At 44.4% G+C, this 22692-nt stretch overlaps 1 protein-coding gene across 1 annotated transcript in view; it reads left to right on the top strand.

Moving 5' to 3' along the window:
- ABCA12 (ATP binding cassette subfamily A member 12) overlaps nucleotides 1-22692 on the top strand; it is a gene marked incomplete at its 5' end in the record, with an annotated part of 78417 nt that overhangs the window by 9203 nt on the left and 46522 nt on the right. The window contains 10 exons of the mRNA XM_084209738.1: nucleotides 7055-7199; nucleotides 9455-9543; nucleotides 10575-10684; nucleotides 11411-11596; nucleotides 12417-12595; nucleotides 15453-15565; nucleotides 16622-16718; nucleotides 16847-20980; nucleotides 21602-21717; nucleotides 22341-22447. Of these exons, the coding sequence (XP_084065864.1) occupies nucleotides 7055-7199; nucleotides 9455-9543; nucleotides 10575-10684; nucleotides 11411-11596; nucleotides 12417-12595; nucleotides 15453-15565; nucleotides 16622-16718; nucleotides 16847-20980; nucleotides 21602-21717; nucleotides 22341-22447 (5276 nt within the window). The remainder of the gene's footprint in view (nucleotides 1-7054; nucleotides 7200-9454; nucleotides 9544-10574; nucleotides 10685-11410; nucleotides 11597-12416; nucleotides 12596-15452; nucleotides 15566-16621; nucleotides 16719-16846; nucleotides 20981-21601; nucleotides 21718-22340; nucleotides 22448-22692) is intronic.

The following is a 22692-nucleotide window of genomic DNA, read 5'->3' as shown; positions in this document are numbered from 1 at the left end:
CTTAGGTCCTGTTTGGGTAGTCCCCTGCTGCTCACACAGACAAGATCAACCTTGCTGCGTTACAAGACCGGGTTAGCCTTGTCTGCATGAAATATTGCTTTAAAAGAGCCCTCTAGGAAAAGGGCTTGTGTGCACTTACTGCTTTCTCCTGGTGTGTTTGTGCTTCAGGCAGTGGAGCATCCCTTGCTAGCACTGTCAAACTCCTCAGCTCTGCCCCGTGGTGCAGACAGCAGCTCTGTCATTTCCCCACCTTGCCCTGAGTTTGCAATACCTCTTCGAAGGGTTCCAGGTTCCACCTCCTCTCCTTTGTTCCTGTCTTTGGTGTGGAGGTTCTTTCTCCTCCCTCTGCACCTGCTGCTCTTTGGCTCCTTTGTGATTTTTATGCTCTCTGCTCTTTATGATCCGTCCACGAACCCGATGCGATCAGATCGCAGTGCTGATTTTTAATTTATTAAATAAGGAGGTGGAAGTGGAAGGTTTGTGGTTGAGCAAAACCAGCTTGGCCAGTCTTAATAAGCATGGAAGTAGATTGTGTCTGCTCTGGGCAGGTCTTATTGCAGAGCCTGAAGTGCTTGGGGGGAGAATTGGGCAACAAAATGAAATGTTTCTTCCGTGGAGGCCACAGAGGGAGGGAGGAGTCTGGCTGTGAGGTGTCTGCTGCTTTGCTTGCAGGGTCCTAGGCATGCAGCTGAGGACATCCTGAGAAAACAAGGGTCCTGTTGCTGTAAAGATAAAAAAATGCAAGGCTTTAAATCTCACCCAGCCACACTGGCTGTGCAGGGGGTTTGGATGGATTTATCTGGGGTCCTGCTGTGCTTTCATTTCAAAAATCAGGAGGTGCAAAAGGAGGCTGTAGTAGGGTGGGGATCAGTCTGTTCTGCCATGTTTCTAGTGAAAAGATGAGAGGAAATGGCCTTAAATTGTGCCAGGGGAGGGTCAGATTAGATATTAGAGAAAGAATTGCACTGAAATGCCACAGCAATAGATGTGCCAGGGCAATTAAATATTCTCTTTTAATAGGTAAGGCATAAGCCAGCTGGGTATTCATGTATTAAAAGTACCCTGCTTAAAAATTAATCTTATCCCATAGATTTGATGATTTGGTTTAGTTTTTGGAGAGAGATTCAAAGTCCTAGCATTAGCATAAAGCTTTGTACAATAAAAAAAAATAAAAATAGGCAGCTTAAGTTGTTACTGATAAATAGATGTGAACAAAGCTGGAAGTGGACAGTTGCATTGGTTGAAGGGAAACAGGATCTTTGTCATGTCATGAAACAGGCACTTTTGTCTTTCTGACTGTTGAAAAAAGCAGAAATTAAAATTTAAAGTGATGCTGTGTGACAATGAGAAAGATTAGAAGGGAAGCCAGAAGGTTGTATGTGCACAAACACAGCCAAACATTTGGCATAGAAAGTTGGGAGGAGGTGACCAGAGCAGGGCATATTCCCACTAGGAGTTTTTGTGAGATAAATTGAGATATGAGATAAATATGGATCACAGCTGATAAACAGTTTGGGGTCTTTTGCTGCTCTGGGTTATACCCCCACTGCTCAGGGGTGATTTTAAGAGATTGTGTAGGAACACAGCACAGTGTTCCCTCCACTATGAAAATCCTCAAAGGTTTAAGGTTTCTTCAGCCAGAAGCTGAAGGGGTTTGATCCATGTGATCATTTTAGTAGCTGCTTACAAATCTATTTTTGCGAATTTGTCTGATTCTTTTGAAGTCAATGTCTGCTTTATCCCATGGCGGTAAGTTCTACAACATTTTGGTATTTGTTACAAAAATGTGTTTTCAGTCCTGTTTGCTGGTTATGTCCTGATCTCACTGTGCTTTGCTGTTCCTGTGTTGTGAGGGGTGACCATTTTTTCACCCTTTTACTCACTGATTCCTAACTTTATTTCTTTATCAAACCACTTTTTGGCTAACTTTTCCCTAGCTGAAAAGTCCCAGTTATGATGTTGCCTTGTATGATTTGGCAATGATTGAATGCATTTCCAATTAACACAATACTTCCTAATGAAACCATTGGCTCATTAGTGCCTCCAATTCACCAGAGTTGAGGTTTGTATGGATTTTTTATGAACTATGGGAGAATCTGGAAGGAGTTAAGCCATTGGTAGTGTCAGTGTGTGTGAATTTTGAAGGCAAGAGAATTTTTTCATGCCCAAGGACTGATGATACAACCCTAAACTAGAGGTGAGTAGAAACAAGAAAAATTCAGCTGGGGACTGCTGTGGTCATGATGCTGTGCCTCTGATCTGCTGAATTCCTGGCTGGATCTGCAAATGGCTGGACTCTGCTATAATGCAAATACCACAAACCTCAGAGCAGTGGAAGCAGCAAAATCAATGTGGCAAGGTGAAACATGGTCCATTTAGGTTTAAACATTTGGGTCAATTTCAATTAATCTTACAGACCATAGTGAAATAGTAATTTTCATCCCTCTTGTATGACATTTTGAACAACCCTGACATTTCTCAGTGGTATTACACCAAGCACCTTTACCTGAAGAAAACAAAATGTTTTGCTCATGTTGAAGGGAAGTATGCTGGAATTTACAACATTCAGAAAAATAGGAGAAATTAATTTTATTTTTTTATTCTGAATGTGAACAAATGGGGAAACCCCAGAATTTCCAGTGGCATGCATTAATTGGTATCTTATTTTGTTGTTACTGCTCTGCATGCCTTGGTTCTTTCTTGGAGATGTGGCTGGCCTGGTTAGATGCTACTGAACAGGGAGAACCAGCCCATGCAGCTCTGAGCCCTTGGCCTCCTCTGCCCTTTGGGATGCCTCTTTCCTTCAGTTTCTGAGCCCTTCTCTCAGTGGGGATAGGAAATCAAAACTCTGTCAGAAGAAAAGCCTCTCCACTTGGGATTCTGCTGCTGGCAGACCCAAAGTCAGGCTTTGCTAACAGGATACAGATTTGGGCTTGGATTTTGGTTGCAGAGGTGTCAATTTGGCCAGAAATATGAGAGGGTGAGCTCTCAGCTCAGACATGTGGCAGCAGCAGTGAGTGCAGTGATTTCTCCACCTTGACTCATGGGCAATAATAGTGGGACCCCTCAAGGGAAATTGGAGTTTTAGCAAATTAGGAGGTTTAAAGCTAAAGGCAGTGGGGAGGTTGAAAAAAAATTTTGTCATGTGTTGTGGATCTTCTCTAGTGTCTGATGTGAGATCATAAAGTTGGGGCTTGGATATGGCATTGCCATGGGTTTGAGTGGGAGAAGGAGCTGCCTGTGGAAGACAAAGGGATTCCCAACAGAAAAAATACAGCAAAAGTCTCTAGTGGGGGTGTTACACTTCAGACTGGGAAACTATCCCTGCAGAAAGACTGTCCTTTAAAATTTGTACCTGCAGAACAGGCACAGCTCTCCTTCTGTCACATTTGGTAGCTGGTGCTTACGTTGTGTACTGGTGTCACTGGTGTGCTGGATAAACCTCAGCCAAGGCAGGGACAGGTCAGTATGGAGGTCTCCTGGAGCAGCTTCCTCCCTGGCTATCCATGCAGGGGTTACAGGGCCAGCAGGGAATTCATCTGGCCCTGGGAATTTGGCTTTGCAATAAGACCAGCCCAGAGCATACACAATCTACTTCCATGCTTATTAAGAGTGGGCAAGCTGGTTTTACTCAACCACAGACCTTCCACTTCCACCTCCTTATTTAATAAAGTAAAAATCAACACTGCGATCTGATTGCATCGGGTTCATAGACTGATCAGGGAGAACATAAAGAGCAGAGAGCATAAAAATCACAAAGGAGCCAAAGAGCAGCAGGTGCAGAGGGAGGAGAAAGAACCTCCACACCAAAGACAGGAACAAAGGAGAAGAGGTGGAACCTGGAACCCTTCGAAGAGGCAAGGTGGGGAATTCATCTGGGTGGGCAGGACAGCCCCTGTGGCTCTGTGGGGTCACATCTCCTCACCTCCAGCAAGGGGATGGAGGGCAGGAGGAAGGAGCAGGGAGAGCATTATTCTCATGGCCCACCTTGGCATCAGTAAATTCCTTCTTTTCACGATGCAGGGCTGGGAACCTGCTTGGGTCTAACTCACACCACATGAGAATCTGGCCCAGAAATTTTGGGTTTTTCTGTGTCACGGTCTTTCTCAAAAAACTTCCTTAATTCTCTAACTGCTGTCAGAGCCCAGGCCTCTTCCAGAAGAGTCCTCCCTGGCATTGCCACTGCTCCTGTGCCAGGAGCATCATGGGGTAACACTGGTTTGTGACTCAGGGGTGGATCAGGCCCCGTGGCTGGATCCGGCTGCCAGCAAACTGCTCAGCATCTGCTGAGAATTGGCAGAGCCTCACCGATTGCCTCAACCTCATGGACTAACAATGTCCTCACAGGCATTGTGCCACCAGTGGCAGCACTTCCAAACTTCAGGTCACAAATTCCTGGCTCTTTATATCTGGGGCTGCTGTTTCAAAAGAAAAGGAAGAACCTTTTGTACAATACCATCGCTGTGTTCTGATGCTGAACACTTCACTGTGATAGGGCAGCTGATTGTTTAATTGCCCACTTAGTTCAAAGTGTGTCATCTTTGAGTCCAATTCTTTGAGTCCAATTAGGGTTGTATCACCATTACTTGGGCGTGAAAAAAATTCTCTTGCCTTCAAAATCCACACACTGACACTACCTATGCTCTAAGTCCTTCCAAATTCCTCCCATAGTTCATAATTCTAGAATTTGTTATTGCTATACTTGTACCTCAAGGAAGAATCTTCCTCTGATCTGGATGCATCAGGTTTTCTTGCTTAATCACCTCTGTAAACATGTCTCTGGAGAAGACCAGTGCTTCCCAGACCCATCCTTGTGTTCCCCTTTCAGCCTTCCCCTGAGGAGTTACACAGCTCTAGCTGCTCCTGGTCTGCTGAGACAAGAGCTTGGCTCCTGGCTGTGTGGTTGTTGATAGGTGTGTAGGGCAGTGAAGGGTGGAGATCCCACACATCATTGTGGCTATGCCCTCCATCCCAGGCCTCATGGCTTCCCACATCTTTGAAGCTTCATTTTGGTAGGGACAGCCATCCAGTGGGGTCTGTGGTGTGCATTTTTGGATTGGTGTGCAAGTCAATGCCCTGCATGGGAATGAGGGTGTGGGAGATGAGAAGAAAGATGAGAAGGAACTGCCCATGTGTGCAGAATGCTGTGCAGGGTTGTAATTGGTGATCCCAAAGGGCAAACACTGCAGACATGGCAGGGATATTCACATAAGGATGCTGTGCCAGATTAAAGTGCTGTGCTCTAAAGTTTTCCTCATGGGCAGCAGATTAATTACCCTGCAACACCTTTAGAGTGGTGGATGCTTGGTCCTGTGGCTCCAGAAGTTCTGCCTGGAGGGCTAAGGGAGCTCTTTTGCTGCCCTTGGTGCTCTGAGGTTACTGGGAGCTGGTTCAGCCAGCTGTGTAATTCCTGAGGGAGGGAGGGGTGTAATTTCTGAGGGGGTTTGGGGGATGCAGGGAGTGTTGGGGGAAGCAGCAGGGGAGCCTTCTCCTCTGGCAGGTATCCATGTCCTTTAATTTTCTCTTGTACTCCTAACTCTCCACTGAGGTATATCAGAGTGAGTGCCTTTACCTCTGCAGGTCTCAGGGCCCTCTGTGCTGGTTGCTGTTTTGGCCAAAGCAATGGGAACTCCTGTGCTAAACAATGAGCTCTTGTGTTCTGACCCAAAAATGCAGTGACCAACTCTGCTGAGGAAAGCTCAGGAAAATCCAATCTCCATCAAGGAGACCAACAGCCCTGGAATCCACCTACCCCTGCCAAGCCCTCTGGGAGCATCTGGGGTTTGATCATTGCTATAATGAATAAATGTTGTACAAATGTAGTACTGTGTCCTTGTTGGAGAGGTGAGAGATAGAGCTGTGCCTGGGTGAGAGTCTCAGGTCATCTTTGAAGACTAAAGAGCAAGGTAATCAATTACCACAAGCCTGCCCGCAGGCCTTTAGCAAATCTGGCTCCTTTCCATAGCAGAAATAATAGCAATGTCCTTTGCCAGGTAATTTTCCAAATGATTATTTTAAAAAATATGTTGCTGTGATCCAGCAAAAGAGTTTGGAGATTTATGAGAGCGTTTGTCTGTGAGAGGAAGAGCAGCCGTGAACTCTGCGGGCTGGCAGTGAGCAGCACGGGGCAAGTGGCACATCAAACACTCCTTGAGTGTCTCATTGCTCAGGTCCACTCTGTGTCTGGAGAAATGGAGCCAGGGACACAGATCTCATCCCTCAGCCAGCATCCCAGGTCACCAGGCAGATGGTGCTGGAGCTGCTCTGAGCTGGGAGGATGCACGGGGGGTGGTGGTGATGGATTGCCCCTCTGCCTTCCTGGGGCAGCTCTGCTCAAAAGGCAAAGGATGCTTGTTGGTCCTGGATCCATTGCCCCTTCCTGTGGTGAAAGCTGAGACAAAGCCCTGTTTTAACAGCAGCAGTGGGTGCAGTGTTTGGCAATGCATTTTATTTCCTGGCTTGGAAATGAAGATCATGGCTTTGCGTAGAAAAGAGTCCAACAAGTCTCGGAGAACATCTTCCCATGGATGCTTCAGGTTACTCTGGCCATGTGCCTGCTTTCACTTTATCTTATTTTATAAAGCAGAATTAGCACACCTTAATCTAAGGGGGTTTTTGTCATTTTTTTCCTGTTGTTGGGTTTTGGAGTGAAGAGGGGAAATCTGCAGTTGCTTCAGGATCAGCAGGTATCCTATGAACAAATAGCTTGGCTCTTCTTCCTATTAACCGGGACCCTGAGAAGCTGGGTCTAGTGGGACATGTCCCTGCCCATGGCAGGCATGTTGGAACTGGACAACCTTCAAGGTTTCTTCCAAGCCAAACCATTCTGTGATTAAATAGTCTGTGATGTCTTTGTCAGTGTTGAGGAGGTGCTTGTAGTGGGATTTGGCAGATGATACTGCCAGGGTGGAGTCAGTGAAAGGCGCCTCAGTGGAGCTGAGAATCTGTCCTGTTGTTTAGGAAGGGAAAATAGCACATCCTGACAGAAATATATGGCCAAAAAGTGCATGTCCTCATCATCATAATGGCATTTTCTCTCTCTTTCTCCCTCCAGGTTACCTTGCACCCCGAAACCTTCCTAGTGCAGGCTTCTTCCCGTTCCTGCAGACCGTGCTGTGTGATTCCGATGCCAGGTGTAAGGGCACGCCATACACACCAGAAGATCTGCTGCCAAGACTTAATGGCATCTCACCCCTCATGTAAGGGAATCTGAATATTTCCTGGTGTCAAGAGCTGTAAAACAAAGCCTGTTTTGAGTGGGAGGGAGCATCCATGCATGTCTGTGTGTATGTACAAATTTGTCCACAATAGATACACCTCAACTACCTGTTCTAACAGATGTCTGACACTTAAAAGAGAGAATATCAGCTACAACTGGACACTTCAGAAATAACCATGTTAGAGACAGCTCTTAGGAATATGTCCACTGATTCATGCTTGAATCTTCTACTGAAGGGAATTTTGCTCCCTGAGAAAAATTCTTCAGCTCACCCAGATCATACAAAAGAACATTTTTTTGCATGACTGTGGGTCAGGTCAGTGATTAGACTTGCCCCCAGAGTGTTGATCTGCCACTGAGAGGGATCAGTTCAGGATGCTTTGGCTGGAAGTTTGGATGTTAGTTCTGGAGCAACTGCTCTTTGAGCACATCCTCCAGGTGCCAGGCAGAACACATGTCCTCTCTGCAGGCCATCAGATGTGTTGGGAAACATGTGAAAATGCAGAAACAGTATTTGCCCACAAAAGCACAGAGGTTTTCAGCATGGAGCTGGCTGGGAATGTTTTGTTGGAATGTCCATTTGCTGAAGTGGAAATGTTCAATGAGACCATCTCAACTTCTTGATGTTCCAGTTGAAGTCAAGTAGGATTTGCTTTGAGGCATGGCAGCCAGGGTGGTTACTACATCTTGGCTGCCCAGTTCTGACAGGCCCCTGGGGAACATGCCATGCTGATGCCTGGCTGGTTCATGGAGAACTAAAAATCTGGGCATCTCACAATGGCCCTGGTTACTCATCTTTGCTTTCAGGTGAGAGGCTGCTCCAGAGTCAGTCTCAAAATCCCCCTTGGCCAGAGCTTGAGAATCTGAAGAGCTAAAATGGGCCCCACCAGAGAGCACATCAGGCAGTCCTGGGTTTGGTGGCTCCTTAAGGATCCTCCTTAGTGCAGAGGGAGTCATTTCCCAGGCCAGTTCAGTGGTAAGAATGTCTCCATGAGTGGGAAGGAGAACTGAGGATGTGGGCACTTGAAGTTGCACAAGGTGAATGCTAATCAAATTCAAGGTCATGCAGCAGAAGAGAGGAAGGAAGGAAGGCAAAGCCATATGGAGACTGGATGCCTGGATTCACAGCTCTGTTCCTCAGTGTCATTGTTTTTCCCTGGGCATGTTAAACAATGGCTCATTTGGGGTATTGAAATGAAGAAATGGGAGCTTCTAGTGCCAAAGCTGGAGGTCTTCCATGGGTTTGAATAGCTACAAATCCTTCTTGCTTTCTGCTTTTGGTTTCTGCAAAGCTGTTTAGGAAATAAGTGGTTTTTCCTGCCAAATGAAAACCAAAGGATTTGGCCGAATTTTATATCAAGAACATGAGTTATTAACAAGCATCTTGACCACTCTTGATGCTCAAGATTGTCTGTGGGAGGTATCATTATAGGTATGTGACCATACCTCCCTTGGCATGCTCAGTGTCAGCCTTGGTGTATTCTACAAGGAAAAAGACCAACTATTAAGTAGCCACAGCATAACTAGCAGAATGCAGCAGAGTCTAAAACCTCAGGAAAAGATTCCTTGGGAAGGGGAAGGCTCCAGATGAATAAGTGCAGCTCTGCCTCAGGGGTGCTGGATCCCCATTGGTGAGTTTGTCACAAAGTGTTTGAGCTGTGGCCCTTCACTACCTGGATATATTGTTTTGTAATATTCAGCTAATCCAGGCTGGTTTTCTCCTCTCCCATTGTGCAACTCACTGAAGCTCTTGTTAAGCTGTTTTATAACTTGCCCTAAAACTATGTATAACCAGAGGTCAGCAGAGAAAATGGGCAAGGTTCTCCCCTTTGATTCTGTTCCTTAGAGGCATTTACCAAGGTGTGCATGGTAAGGTTGCTTGAAATTTCCCTTAATAAAAGGGAACCAAGTCCAAAAATCAAGCTCAGCAACCTTTTCTCCTGTAGTGGAATGTTTGGGAAGGATGAGTAAGGTCCTGTTGTCTGGAAGGATTTCTTGGTAAGGCCACACACTTTATAGCCATGGAGTTCTGTACTTTTGCTTCCCCAAGATACGTGCCAGGCCTCCAGAAGGAACCAGGCTTTTGCATAACCCAGATTTCAACACACCTGCCATGAAATCCAGCCATAGACACATTCTGATTTAAAGCAGTAAGTTAATTATAAGAAATTCTGGCAGTTGTTACAAGTGTCTCTTCTTTTTTTTCCTTTTTTCTCCTTTTCTTTTTGCCCCCAGCAAACGCAGGAGCTCATCCAGCGTAGCCAAGGACAGGCAGCCATCACCATGGAGGGCAGAGGTTCCTGAGAGCAGGAATGCTTCACTGGGTAGGTTACTCACTGCTCCAGGAAGTTCTGCTCTTTGAAGGCTGATCTTTTGAAGATCTCTGGACAGAGCTACAGTTCTTAGAGCACAGCTGAAATGATTTATGTGTTTCATGGAGGCACCTGACAATGGCCATGACATTAGTGTAAATTCTTGGGAGCAAGCACAAGCAGCTGTAGAGAAGACTTTGGAATTTGGCCAAGAAACCAGGATTAGATGGTTGTGTTTCACTGGAGCAATGCAAGATCACAGATTGATTGGACAATAATTAGAGACCTGGCTGTTTATGGAATATTGCCCTTTTACTACCCACAAATTCTCCATAAACAGCTTATGTTTTTTTTTTCAAATGGATTTTTATCCATAGTTATCCAGCAAATAAGTTGTCTTCTGTGCCAGAGTGGATATTTATTGTTGGTGATGTTCTCCTCTGATGTGATTCTCTTTCCTGAAGGAACTTTCAGTCTGAAAGTTTCCATAAAATCATTACAATTATTATTTATTGATGGTAATGGCTGGTACAATCTGCAAGGCGTCATGATGGATAATCCTTTCTGTGGGGAGCTCACGATGAAATGAATGATTACAGATTTGCATTTGCCTGTTCTGCTCCAGCCATTCACTGTTCCAATTAGCATTCCTGCCAGCACCCTCTGTGGTGCACAGACAGAAAAAGGCAGAATGCAAAAGGGACCAAGTGCAGAGGCGTGGGGAGGGGAAAGGCAAATCAATGAAGAGTTATGGGAACTATTGACTCATGCTGATGGTCAGGGAGGAACTCAGTTCCACATTTTATTTAAAAAAAAATTAAATGATAGGTCATGGCCCCATATAACAAGTTACAATGTCATCCAGAATTTCATTATATCAGAAAAAACTCTATAGTACTTACAGGTTGCTATTGGCTGTACCTTTGGAAACAGTTTGATAATGCACCCAAAGCTGTAGGTAGCTGTCCTGTGTCCTGGTTCTATGTAGCAAAGAGGTTTTAAAAGCCATAAGTAAAATAGAGTGTTTCAAACTCTTATTGCAGCCTTTGGGTATTTGGTATCTCATGGAGAGAAAAAGCTTCAGAATGTTTCATCACCATCCAACTTGACTTCCAGCACCCACACATTCAACAAGATCTTCAGTTTTGGGAAGGTAAGTCTGTATTTGCATAATAGCTGAGTATGAAAATTTGTGTATTCTCATATTTAAAGAATTAAAAGCTCCAAGTACCAACACACAGCTTTTATAGCTTTAGGATCTGCCTATTATGTGAATGAGCTTTATTTTGGAAACACAGTGATTGTGGGTGGATTTTTAAGCTTTGTGGTGAGTTTTTTATCCTCTAGGCAGAAACCAGGCAAACCTTGAGACGTAATACCATGAAATACAAAATATCATCACACGCAAGAAATACCCTGAGATACTTTGTTCAAAACTTGTGTGAGTTAAGATGTTTGCAGCATATTTTCTTTCTTATTAATTTAAAGATACAATGTCACAGGCTTTGACATTCAAATATTTATTTGCCCATGCTAGTCCTGCAGTGGCATTAGAGGCACTGTGTGTTTATTGTGTAGGCATTTGATAATTGTCAAACCTATTCCTTTGTAATAGAAATTTGTTACAATGTAGTGGACACTGCTTTTGTGGTTTGGTGTCAAGGCCTACAAACACTTAAGCACACATTTCTCTTTGTAATAGATGAGGAATTTGAGGGATTTTAGTGAAACTGTTCAGCTGTTAGAATTCTGTCTACTCTGTAACCACAGTGCTTTTCATTTACTGCTATCCCTTAAAAAAAGTTTCCTCACTGCATTTAGCACCATCCCAAACACAATATTGCTTTCCAGCCACCCTGAATGTTTGTTGTTCTTTCAGAGCCAGCCCCAGTACTCCAGTGCAGGGAGCCTCAGGGCCCTGCTGTGCCAGGTCTTGTCTCGGTACCTGGCACATCCCGGTGCCTCGGCAGGGAGCATGGCAGCCAACATCCACCACACCTTCTGCTTCACCAACTCATCCCTTCTGGGGTCCTTTGCCCAGGAGTTCAGGACTCAGCTCTCCCAGGTGAGTGCCTGGGATCTTCCCTGGGAGCTGTGGCAGTTCGCACAGGTCAGGCAGGGTTTGGACCTCCAACACAGCCCCTTGTGGGCAGGAGTTGTTCATCTCTGTCTCCAAGTATAAGCAGGACACAGTGAGGCTGAGTGAATTCTTGTGCATGGGTTAGCCCAAGGACCTCCAAGCTGAATACATGGAAAAGTATTCAGGAAAGCCAAGGGTCATCCACTATCAGCTCATGGCTACTAAGGGTTCTCACCATGCCTGGGCCTTGCTTCTCCTCTTTGTTTGCCCTGCTGTGGTGACAGGTCAATGGAACAGCATGAGGATGTGGTGTAAATAAGAGTGTTCAAACCTTGGGAAGGCAATAAATTTAATTGTGTATTACCTCAGCAGTATAACTTCATCCAGTGACTCCTGCATCTGATCCAACAGTTCATGATTGAAGCAGTACTTGTCTTTAGGAAAGCAATATAATTAAAGCAAATTAATCCTTTAAAGATAAAACCTTCTTTTTTTTTTTTTTTTTAATTTCCCAAGGTTAGGATTGATATTAATTCTCTTGTATTCCTAGTCTTTGGACTCTTTAGGACATTGTGAATCGTAGGGCTTGTCTGAACAGAGAATTTATTGCACTACCTGGGGTGTGAAGGTAAAACAGAGTCACACTCTCAGTTATTACCTGTCCTTTGAATGTATTGTTTGCAGACTTGCATGCAAGTGCAGTGCCAGCTGAAAGACATAGAAGTTGCCCCCGGCAGTAAAGCTTCTGGTTATTAAATAATTTCTTCTGGTTCTTAAATAATTTCCTACATTTTTATTTGTTAAGGTGCAGCACAACCCAGAGTACCAGGAGACTTTTGTCAACGAAATGGTCTCATTTCTGACACTCATCTCCCAAGTGCAGAATGACACCTCCCTGTGGCACCTGCTTTTGCTGGCCCCAGATGTGTTTCAGGACAACATGCAGCTGCGAGACATAGTCAATTTCCTTCAGAATCCAAGCAGGTAAAACAGAAAACTGGCAGGAGAAGCACTAAAAGCTGGTGGGTTTGTGTACTGACCTCTAAGGACACCACCTATACTCTTGAAAGAAAGGTGTTACCTTAAAAGCATGATTTGTTTGGGGAAGGATGCATCTCCATGCTAATGCAGCTCTAAAGGTGTCTGTGGACTGTGAGCAGTGTGTTGTTTTTCAGTGACTCTTGTGTCATTCTTTTAATGGGAACTTGATATAAACTCTTGAGTTTTCTCCCAGCCTGCTTAGAGGCACTGTCATGCCCTTAGGCAGATAGAAAAGCTGATGAGTCACCAGCACTGCCTTTGGTGGAAGAAAAACCCTCCTGGATGGATAAAGAAAGCAGCCAGCTGCTTCTTTCCAGAAAAGCACAGAGCCAAGTTCAGCTTGTTTTGGAACACCTCAACACCCTTCTCTACTTGTAGGGGAGCCATAATGTTGTTTTTTGAAACTGATTACCTAATCTACTGCTGGATTAATCTTTCAAGACTGGTCCCAAGAAATCAGAGAAGAGAGGGAGCCTGGTTTTCTTCCATATGGCCTTTAACACATCTGACTTGAAGAATAAACTGCCAGTTATGTACTTGCTCAGTGGTTATATGAAAAACAGAGGTGGCTTAACTGCATTATTTAACTGTACTGAAATACTTGATGCAGTTTAGCCTTGAAATCCCTTTCCTGGGCTGTAGTTTGGCTTAACTCTCCCTGATCTCCAGAAGACACAAGTTACTGAAAATTAAGGGACTCAGTTCCAAATAATCTTCTGGATGTGTGACTGACCCTGCTATAGAATATTCTGGATAGTCCAGTTGTTACAGTACATGGAGGACACCAAGAAACTGAGGGTCTTCAGACTGCTTTTTGTTTTTATCTTGCATACATGAGCAGTTGGGTTAAGATGCCAAAAGAAGTTGTAAAAGCTTTGCCACTTTGGTTGCACCCAGACTTAGAGGAACTCACTTTTGATCACTGGTGTGTTGCACGTAGAAATCTGTACATTAAATATTAAGGTAATTTTCCATGCTGCATTGTGAGACCCATGTGTAAGCTGTAATGTCCTTATCCTTAAAGGAGTCAACAGCAGTGTGGCAAGAATTGTAATTTTATTCAGAAGTGTTTTGTTCATGCTGCTGTTTCAGTCACAGGATTATTACATTTGGTTGCATTTACTGGCTTGCAGAACCCAGCCTAAGAACCAGCCCTGTTGGAGTGCCCAGGGAGAATTAATATTTACTGTGCTGCTCTCCAGCTGCAGAGCTGGGCGAAGTTATCATAGGCACAACAAAGAGGCACATAGAATTTCATCACCAGAACTGTGCAGTGCTTTTATGCCTGGCATCTGGCACTGTAAATGCATGAGTAAAGAGTTATTGCAAAGAGATTGCACAAATAGTACTTTTAATGATGCTTACAAAAGCACATCTTAGCGAGCCTGGCCACGTCTCTTACTCAGGCAGGACTGAACTCCTAAAAAAGTGCTGCACAGGGAATTTTTTCTTGTGGTTGAAATATGAAGGTATAGAAGAAAAGAACTTTTGCTCATTGTTGCTTCTGTATGAACCAAGTGATAAACACCACCAGTGTGAAACTGTAACTTCCAAGTCATGAATCCTATAGAAAGTTTATCAGCGAATTTTATTACTCACAAAAGCCTGGTCTGCAGACTGATTTCACAAATGTTCCTGTTTGTTGCTGTAAGATAGTTTTTCAGCTAAGCATATAAGCTGAGCTTTTTCTCCACAGCCAAAGTCTGCAGAAGCCCTGCAAGACTGAAATAAAAGGGCAGCAACAGCACTTGTTTCCATGTTTGCTGCCTTCTGATCTGCGTGATGTGCATCTGTTTTTGGCAAGTCTGTGCCTGCCTCCTCCTTGGCTCTGCCATTGCTCAGCTAAATATGTCATTTATAACTGGGTTTCTTCCCCTCTAAGACTCTTACAAGCACATCTGCAGAATGAAAATGATGAGCACCAAGCCCACGAAGCCTGCATGGAGACATTATGTTAAATTAGGAGAGAAGAGATCCCCAGTGCTCTGCTCTCAGTAGCAGCCTGTTCCCACAGATCAGTATGTATTTATTCACACTACTGAGATCAGCCCAGCCAGGTTCTTTGTGTATCACCTGCAGAACCTGAGGCAGGTTAGAGAGAGATGGTGCATTTCAGTGACCCCACAGCTACAGTGAAGGTTGCTCTTTATACAGGAAAAAGGGACTAAAAATCACAGTGAAGTTTTCAGTAACCTGCACACCTGAGCAGGCAGTCCTTTAAATTAGTTCCTCTGTGATACAGTATGCCTGATTATCAGCTTGTTCCTTCCTAAGACTGGAAAACATCCCTTGCTTCCCTGTCAGCCTGGCTATTGCAGCATGAAAAAGGAAAGAAGGAGAATTGGAAATGGCAGCAATTATTTGTGATCCCTTCTTCCTTCCACAGATGTTTTTCCCCCCTGGGATCCCTGCTCTCCCTGGAGCCTTGTTTCCTTGATTCTTGGGGTTTTTTAGGAGGAAATACCTCTGCAGCAGTGAATCACATGGCTGGTGTGGCACCTGGGTGTTTTCTGAGACCTGCTGGCTGGGTTTTAGTGGCCTGTAGATTTTACATAACTCTGAAACAGTGCACCTAATGAGTGCCACACGTGTGTTTGTGCTAATACACCACCATGGCTTTCCCATCAAAGCCCCTGGTGTTTGTATCTTGTGCATGATCAAACAAATAATTAAAAATAGGGGTGATGTCTTGTCTGTCAGACATTTTAAGAATGATAGGCTGTATTCCAGCTGTTTCCTATTAGAGCATATAAACCTGTAACCACAATTTATTTTCCTTTTTTTCCCCCCCCTCCTTCAGTGTTTTGCTGGGAGCTTGGAATGTCTCTGCATCTCTTGTGAGTGATGATAGATTCAAAACTGTTCAGAATGGGGTTACAGATTCTCCACTTTCCCTGAACTGCTTGGAGCAAGGTAAGACTCCTCCACTGAGTCATATCTCTGCTGAAAACCTGTGGTGCTGAGGAGGAGCAAACTGCAGGCTAATAAGTAACCATACAGACTGCACACTGTTCAGGGCTCAGCATAATGGGTTCTTCCTTCAGCTTTTTACGAATGCCAATAAAATGCATCATTTCAAATGGAAAACTAAAAAAGGCTTGGGTCTGTCAGTAGACAATGAATTAACATGACTTTGCAGCCTCAGTGGAAATGGGGAGCAGTAATATTTTACCTTGACTTGCTTTTTTTGGGGGGTGATGTCAAAATCTGCCTCTGGTTGTGGACTCTGTCTAACTCAGCTTGGTGCAGCAAGGCAGGGGCTGCACAATGAGCTGTTTACATCCAGATGAGCCATTCCTTCAAATCCCTGTCCCTTCCAGCAGAGATATCCCCCTCTAACTGGGGGTCTGGGAACAGGCAAGGGAAGGGAACTAAATGGTACAAGGGACAGATGGGGATTGCAGTCCCTTCTGTACTTGTTTTGAGGAGACTGTGGAAGTTGAGATGGGTAAGAAGAAAGATGAGGTGTGCAAGAAGGGAAAACATGGAAATGGAAAGTGGCTGGTGAGGGGATTGGACACATGGGAATATCAAGATGAGTGTAAATGGCTGTGGGAAACATAAATGATGCTGCAGACAGAGCTTATGTGTGAGCAGTAAAAAAGCAACCCTAAATGAAGGGAAAGAAACCATAATAAATACTTGGCCACCTTACTCCGCATTACTGACAGCAAAGTGCTCCTAAAGCAGGAGGAGACCTCTGATCCAAACCACAGGAGCATTGAGTTGTTCCTGAATGATTTCAGCACAGAAAGTCACTTCTAGGATGCCATCCTCGCTTCCCTTGAAAGGCCAGGAAGAGTTACACCCCAAAAGAAAACTCAGATTTGTAACCAGGATATTGTGGCTTGTGGTAGGAGCCTGGCTTCATATGAGCATGTTATCCTGAATAGATTTGCCATTATAGCACTTTTCAGGTTCCAGAATTACATGATCTTCACTAACATGCTCTTCATGTTTTTGTTGTAGAAAAAGAAAGAAGTTGGGTGACCAGATCTATTTGTAATTCCTTTGTTCACTGGAAAGACAATCACACTTTAGAATCTGAATTGGAAGAAGTTCTAAGGTGAGGCATTAGCTAAAGGGATATTACTAACAGTGTAATTCAAATCTATGATCTTTGCTCAAAATCACCTTACATTTCCACTTGCATTGATTTCATATTCACTAAAACACTTTTTTGTTCCCCTCCAGAAAAATAAAGTCACCAGAGATTGGTGGAAAGCACTCCAAGAGGTCCATTAATTCAGATGATTTAGAAGCCATACAAAAGCATCTACATCGTTTAAAAGGCTTTGAGGAAAAAATGAATAGAAATGAATTAAAAAGCTTAAATCTATTCAGAAATTTGAAGAATGAAACATTACAGAAATTGTATGCATTTCTTGAACTGGGAATGAATCCACACCATGATTATAAATTAAAGGAACCATATAATAAGGAAATAATTGATGAAATCTATAACTTCACATCACTGCAATTACAGAGCGACATTAATGGGACTTCCATTTTCAATACAATGACCCAGTGGAAAGAAATTCAGAGGGCTTTAAAATTAGCTACAATGCTTTGGAATCCAGCTCTCCTAAGTAATTCCAATTTTAGTACATTGAAAACTAAGGATGCTCTCAATATGTTGCTCTCCACAAGCATGCCATCGCTTCTGGAAGGTCTCAGAGACCGTTTGAATGGATTGCAAGAAATCCCAGCTGTGTTTTCTGATGATCTGCTTGAGCCTGAGTCCTACAGAAACTTCCCAGAGCAGCTTCTAGCTCTTGAGAAGATGTTTTTTAGAATAATGGGCACAAATGTAGGTTATCAGTACCTCCTGCTGCCTGTGTTTGAGCTGATGAGGGCTGTAGAGAAGTCCATGGGTGAGGCCTGGTGGGATGAGTTCAACGTCTACTGGCGCATAGGGGAGAAGCTGAGATCCATGAGGTGGAATAACACAGCCATCGTCGCCTATGGGCAGTTCTTGGAGGTGTTGAACAGCCATTTGCAAAAGCTGAATAATAAATCAAGTGGTGTCTTCAGTGAAGAGTTGGATCAGCTGTCAGAGTTCATAACAGCGGTGTTTAAAGAGTTTGGGGAAAGCTCTGGAGTAGCCAATATCTCACAAGTCACTCAAGCCATCCAGAAGACGTTGTACATCTTAAAAGACTTACAGCTGAATTATAATGTCAGTACATTAAAATCTATAGATCTTTTCTTTAATTTTAACAATAAAACCTTGGAGAGCTTGTCTGAGCTTCTGAGAACAGGAATGAAAATCCTTCATTATTCAAGTGCCAGTGAAGGTTTCAGTGAAGACATAATTAACCCCATCTATAATTTAACACATCTTCTACTGCAGGAGTTCAGCCAGTCTCCCTCACAGCACAATTCTTCACTACAGGCAAAAATTTGGGAGTTCCTTCATTTAGCCTTGGGTCCTTTCCTTGAGCACAGCAGCAATGGCCATAGAACACTCCAGAACTGCTCCTTTGAAGATCTGCTTGACATAGGCCTTGAGGTGCTGTTTGAAAATGCCACTCTAAGGGAGTCCTCAGGCAGGAGCCCCTGCAAGCCCCTCTTGGATTCCTTGGGCGTGGAGGGTGGGACAGGGAGCAATGAGACCTTTACCAGGGTGTTCCAGCTGGCCATAAGCAACCTGCAGCTGTCCCCAGAGTTTGCTGCTGCCTACAACAACAGCAGGGAGAGCTTTTCCAAGGAGCTGTCGTGCCTCACCCGAGCTCTGCGTTTGTCTGTGAGTTTTCTCTCCAAGTTAAACCTTGTCTCTGAGCTGGGAAACTCGTGGCTGCAGGAGAAGGTGAGAGCTGTGAGTGCAGCCACGGAGGGGCTGGTGCAGGGTGATGCCTCGTGCCCTGTGCCAGCCCAGGATGTGGGTGATGTGTCCCCATCCCAGCTTCTGAACGTGCTCCTTCCTGCCCTGCTGAATGAAACAGTGCTGAGCTCCCTGAATTCCTCTGGCAGCTCAGCAGACTGGGATGGGTTGCCTGTGTTTTCCCACCTGTCAGCACTTGCTTCCATGAGGAACAGCAGTCTCTACGAGCTGCTGCAGGTGGGCAGAGCTGCCTCCAGGCAGCCCGAGTGGGGACACTTCTCCCGGCTGTGGCACGCCACTGGCAGCCTGCTGACCTCCAAATGGAGCCTCACAGAAGTGGGTCAATATGTGGAACTCCTGCAAATGATGAAGAAAGCTCTAATCCTTGTGGACTTTGGGGTAGCTCCTGGAAAAGCATTGGTCCATCAGATCTTTCAGAATTCTACTGAAGCAATTGAATCCTCAGATCTGAGTGATTTGTATAGTTCATTAAAACTCTTTTTCAATTCAACTTCTGCCACAGATGATACACTGGACTTGGAAAGAATGTTTCAAGAAATACTTCCTCTGTATGAAGGAGGTGATGAAGGACTGTTCTACTCTAATTCCTATGGAAAAGAAAATCAAGATGTTCTGACTATGGCTGCAGTAATTTGGAATGAGATAATTTTAAACAAGACTCATTTTAATGCAGAGAATGCATGGGAGGTTATCAAAATGCTTGCACTCGATGCAATCTCTCTTGAAGACATTGAAAAGTATCTCAGCACAAATGAAAAAGTGTCATCATTATTTTCTGACTTCTTGTTGACCCCTGAAAGTTCTGAAAATTTTGCAGAACACCTTTTGTCCCTTGAGGAACTTCTTGGTGCCATGGCAAAGGTGAATACCAGTGATCATTATCTGCTGATCTCTTCTTTGTCTAAGCTAATGCAGAAGCTCCCTCCTGGAAGGCAGGAAAATGAACTTGATGCTTTCTGGCACATTGCTGAAGGTCTCCAGTCATTGAACTGGAGTAATACAGACAGTCTCACTGCCCAGTCACTTCTGGACATGCTGCAAAATCTGCTAAATACAATGGAAAATTACTCCAGTCTTCCTTTCAGTGAGGAACTGAAGCAGCTGCTAAACTTTGCATCTTCCATTTTTGAGCTGTATGATGAAGAAGTCTCCAGGGGAAACAACATCTCCATGTACTTGCAGGCCATGCAGAGAGGTATCTTAACTTTGAAAGGTTTGCAGAAAAGGTATAACATCAGGGAACTTGAATCTTTCAGCCTGTTACTTGATTCTTACAGTAACTATACCCAGAGAATGATGGAAATGTGGGGAGCAGGAATGAAAGTTCTTCATGACACCAACTTAAACAAAACATTTGAGGAAAAAATGGACACTGTCTATAATTTCTCACGTTTGCTGCTGCAGGAGTTCAGCCAGTCTCCCTCACAGCACAATTCTTCACTACAAGCAAAAATTTGGGAGTTCTTGCGATCAACCTTGGATCCTTTCCTTGAGCACAGCAGCAATGGCCATAGAACACTCCAGAACTGCTCCTTTGAAGATCTGCTTGACATAGGCCTTGAGGTGCTGTTTGAAAATGCCACTCTAAGGCAGTCCTCAGGCAGGAGCCCCTGCAAGCCCCTCTTGGATTCCTTTGGCATGGAGGGTGGGACAGGGAGCAATGAGACCTTTACCAGGGTGTTCCAGCTGGCCATAAGCAACCTGCAGCTGTCCCCAGAGTTTGCTGCTGCCTACAACAACAGCAGGGAGAGATTTTCCAAGGAGCTGTCGTGCCTCACCCGAGCTCTGCGTTTGTCTGTGAGTTTCCTCTCCAAGTTAAACCTTGTCTCTGAGCTGGGAAACTCGTGGCTGCAGGAGAAGGTGAGAGCTGTGAGTGCAGCCACGGAGGGGCTGGTGCAGGGTGATGCCTCGTGCCCCGTGCCAGCCCAGGATGTGGGTGATGTGTCCCCATCCCAGCTTCTGAACGTGCTCCTTCCTGCCCTGCTGAATGAAACGGTGCTGAGCTCCCTGAATTCCTCTGACAGTGCCACAGGCTGGAATAACCTGAGCATGCTCTCCAGTGTGGCACAGGATGAGCTCCACAAGCTGCTGCAGAGGCTCCAGCAAAGCCTCACCATAGGCAGTTACTACACAAGTGTCTGGAATGTATATGAGAGCTTCCTCAGCACCAAAAGGAATCCAGCTGAAGGAGCTTCCCTTGCAAGGCTGTTGGAAGCAGTGGCAAGTGACTCTGCCAGTGATCTGTCAGCTCTAGAAATCACAGAAGCCGCCCTCTACATTCTCAACGGGCTGAACATCCCTGGCCTGCTAAATGAATTCAATATAAGTTCCAGCTCAGCTTCTCTCTCCAACAAAACCAGTTTTGACAGTGTGATTGAAATTGTTGCTCATCACTTCACTGTCGTGGCAGAAACCCTTTACAACAAGACCCTGCCGTGGACTCTGAGTGACCACACACTGTCCCCAACCAGCTTGATCACACAGTGAGTTTGGGCTTTGGGTATTGTAATTCCATGGATGGGTTGTGACCACCATTCTCATTCCAGCATGAGAAGTATGGAATTTTCTTCCAGTAGAACAACCTAAGCCTGCAATCACTGTAATTTAGGACACAATGTATAATGTGGGTTAAATTGAAGAAGAGGAAACTTCTCCTTGAGTTGAAAGTACAGCTGAAACTCAGACTTAGAAAAAATTTTGTGTGTTGGCGCAGGTATCAATGCACAGTGGAACAGAGTCCTGAAGGATTCTTACCACCAGTGGGAGGCTCTTGGGAAAAGCTTCCTTTGTGGGATGACTCTCTGGTTTTTGATCCTCAGTCTCACCTAGGTGTGCCTTTCCATCTGTGTAATGCATCCATCACATAGATGTGAGCTTTTCAAGTGTGTTTTCTTATTTTGAGAGTGAATGACAGCTTTGGGAAATAACAGCAGAAAGAACTGATGGAATAAAACTGGGGGGGTACCCACTTAGGAGAGATGGCTTTCATCTGGAATTCTTATTTACTCTGCTGAGGAGCAGCATCCACAGCTGACAGGTCGCTCACTAATACATACCTTGTTTTTGAAAGAGAAGCTGATTTAAATTCCTATCTTATTTTTCAGATTTCTGTTTTTAGAATTTCAAAACACCATCTTGCAGGTGACAGCGAATAACAGCTATAACCCTTACCTGATGTGTTTAATAAATTCTGCAGAAGCTGAAGATGGGGAATTGACAGGTGATCATGATTTCATTAATGCTGAGGGGCCTCAGCTGCAATGTGTTTTGCTTAATGGTGGGAAGGAATGGTGCTACATGGTTTTATCTGCTGGCAATTAACTGGAGCTGTGAGATCTGGGGAAGCCAGACTGGGGTTTTATTTATGTCACATTGGGATTATGAGTTTCCATCCCAGTCTCTCCAGAAGGCACATCTCTTCTTTTCAGTGTGATGACAGGTTGCTGACACTCAGACAAAGCAATCTTACAAATAGAAACCTCTTTCCCTTCACAGCTTTATGTAGCTGTAATATGACAGCAGTTATTTCTGAGAGTTAACATGGTATTTCACATAGATACTCATCTTTTGTGCTTATTGTAACACCCGAGAGGTTTTACCTGTGCACCTATTACCAGGATGGGGTGGATTTCACTAGGAACAGAGCACCTACTTGAACTCAATCCCTTGTAACCCAGATTACAGTTTAGGCCTTGCTCTGTGATTTCAGAGGTCCTCAGCCACAGGAGTTTGGTGGAAAATAGCAATGCTCAGTTGGTCTCAGAGTAAAAGTGCTGATATTTCCCTCTGTGAAGTTTCTGGCATTTTTGTCTGGAGTAACTATTGTTTTTTTCCCCTGCACAGAAAACATCACACTGCTTTTGAAGCAAACTCATCTGAAAATGAACTCTTTTATGCAAAATAATACCTCTGAGAAACATTCATCCATACCAGAGCTCCTGAAGCTAAAAGTGAGTCTGCTTAAAATGCTGACTTGAAGGACATCCCGCCGTGATACATGAATGTGCAATGGTGGTTTTGAAAAACAGAGTATGGAAAAAAGTTTTCTTAAGAGAACAGCTGATAAAAACTAGGGCTGAAACTCTTGTGTACTGCCTGCTACCTATATTTGAAGGTCACCTGTAAACTGGGTTGAGGAACTTGTTCTTTTATCTGTCCCTACTGAGTGTACACCCATTTTTCAGAGAAGGTAGAG

This window comes from Fringilla coelebs (assembly GCF_963513975.1).
Source record: "Fringilla coelebs genome assembly, chromosome: 7".
NCBI classification, from domain to species: Eukaryota; Metazoa; Chordata; class Aves; order Passeriformes; family Fringillidae; genus Fringilla; species Fringilla coelebs.
The sequence above is the reverse complement of the archived record's forward strand: the minus strand, read 5'-3'. Positions and strand labels throughout refer to the sequence as shown.